Raw genomic sequence first — 679 nt, 5'->3', positions numbered from 1 at the left:
TAGTTATTTTTTAATACATATAACATGAATTTAAACGAGAGAACAATTAAATGAATATAACAAAAGAGTGTATATATATAGTACTAACAAGAGTATATACATAGGATTTGATTACTCCTCCCAATCTCTTCTCTTACTCGTATATCAACTTTTCTAATTACAATGTTAATACTACATAACAGAGAAGAAGGAGTTTATGCAAGCTTTTGTAGGAGGAGCCAACAGCACTAGGAAGAGGAGGTGGAGGTGGGGGTTTTACTCCTCCTCTTCCTCTTCTTCTTCTTCCTGTGGATAGATCACTTATTCCAACATAATAAGGTGCTCCACTTGGATTCTTGCCAAAAGCAGCTCTTGCTCCTCTACTATATCCTCCCTCATCACCTGCATACAGTAGTCATACATTGAGCTTCTTGTCATTCATTTATATTGATGTCAGCAGTGTTATCAAAATCGGACCGGACTGGCCGGTTCAACCAGAAAACCGGTGAACCGGACCCTCTACCGATCCGCTCCGATATTTGGATCGCATAAGATTGAAAACCGGTGCGAACTGGTTAGGGGTTAAATTTTAACAAAATGTTAAAACTAGGGTTCGAACCCCTCCCCTCTTGGAAAGGTAACATTATTTTAATGCAAATTTTAATATATATATATATTTTCTATCAAATAATTTTCTTCT

The 679-nt window shown here is 36.8% G+C and overlaps 1 protein-coding gene across 3 annotated transcripts in view; it reads right to left on the bottom strand.

Moving 5' to 3' along the window:
• LOC107635614 (protein NSP-INTERACTING KINASE 1-like) overlaps nucleotides 56-679 on the bottom strand; it is a 3166-nt gene continuing 2542 nt past the window's right edge. For all 3 annotated transcript variants that reach the window (XM_016339133.2, XM_021122220.1, XM_016339132.2), the window contains one exon: nucleotides 56-381. In XM_016339133.2, coding sequence (XP_016194619.1) covers nucleotides 158-381 — 224 coding nt within the window. In that variant the 3' untranslated portion in view covers nucleotides 56-157. The remainder of the gene's footprint in view (nucleotides 382-679) is intronic.

Source organism: Arachis ipaensis, chromosome B04 (genome assembly GCF_000816755.2).
Source record: "Arachis ipaensis cultivar K30076 chromosome B04, Araip1.1, whole genome shotgun sequence".
NCBI lineage: Eukaryota > Viridiplantae > Streptophyta > Magnoliopsida > Fabales > Fabaceae > Arachis > Arachis ipaensis.
Note: the sequence above shows the minus strand (reverse complement) of the source record. Positions and strands in the feature narration are given on the sequence as shown.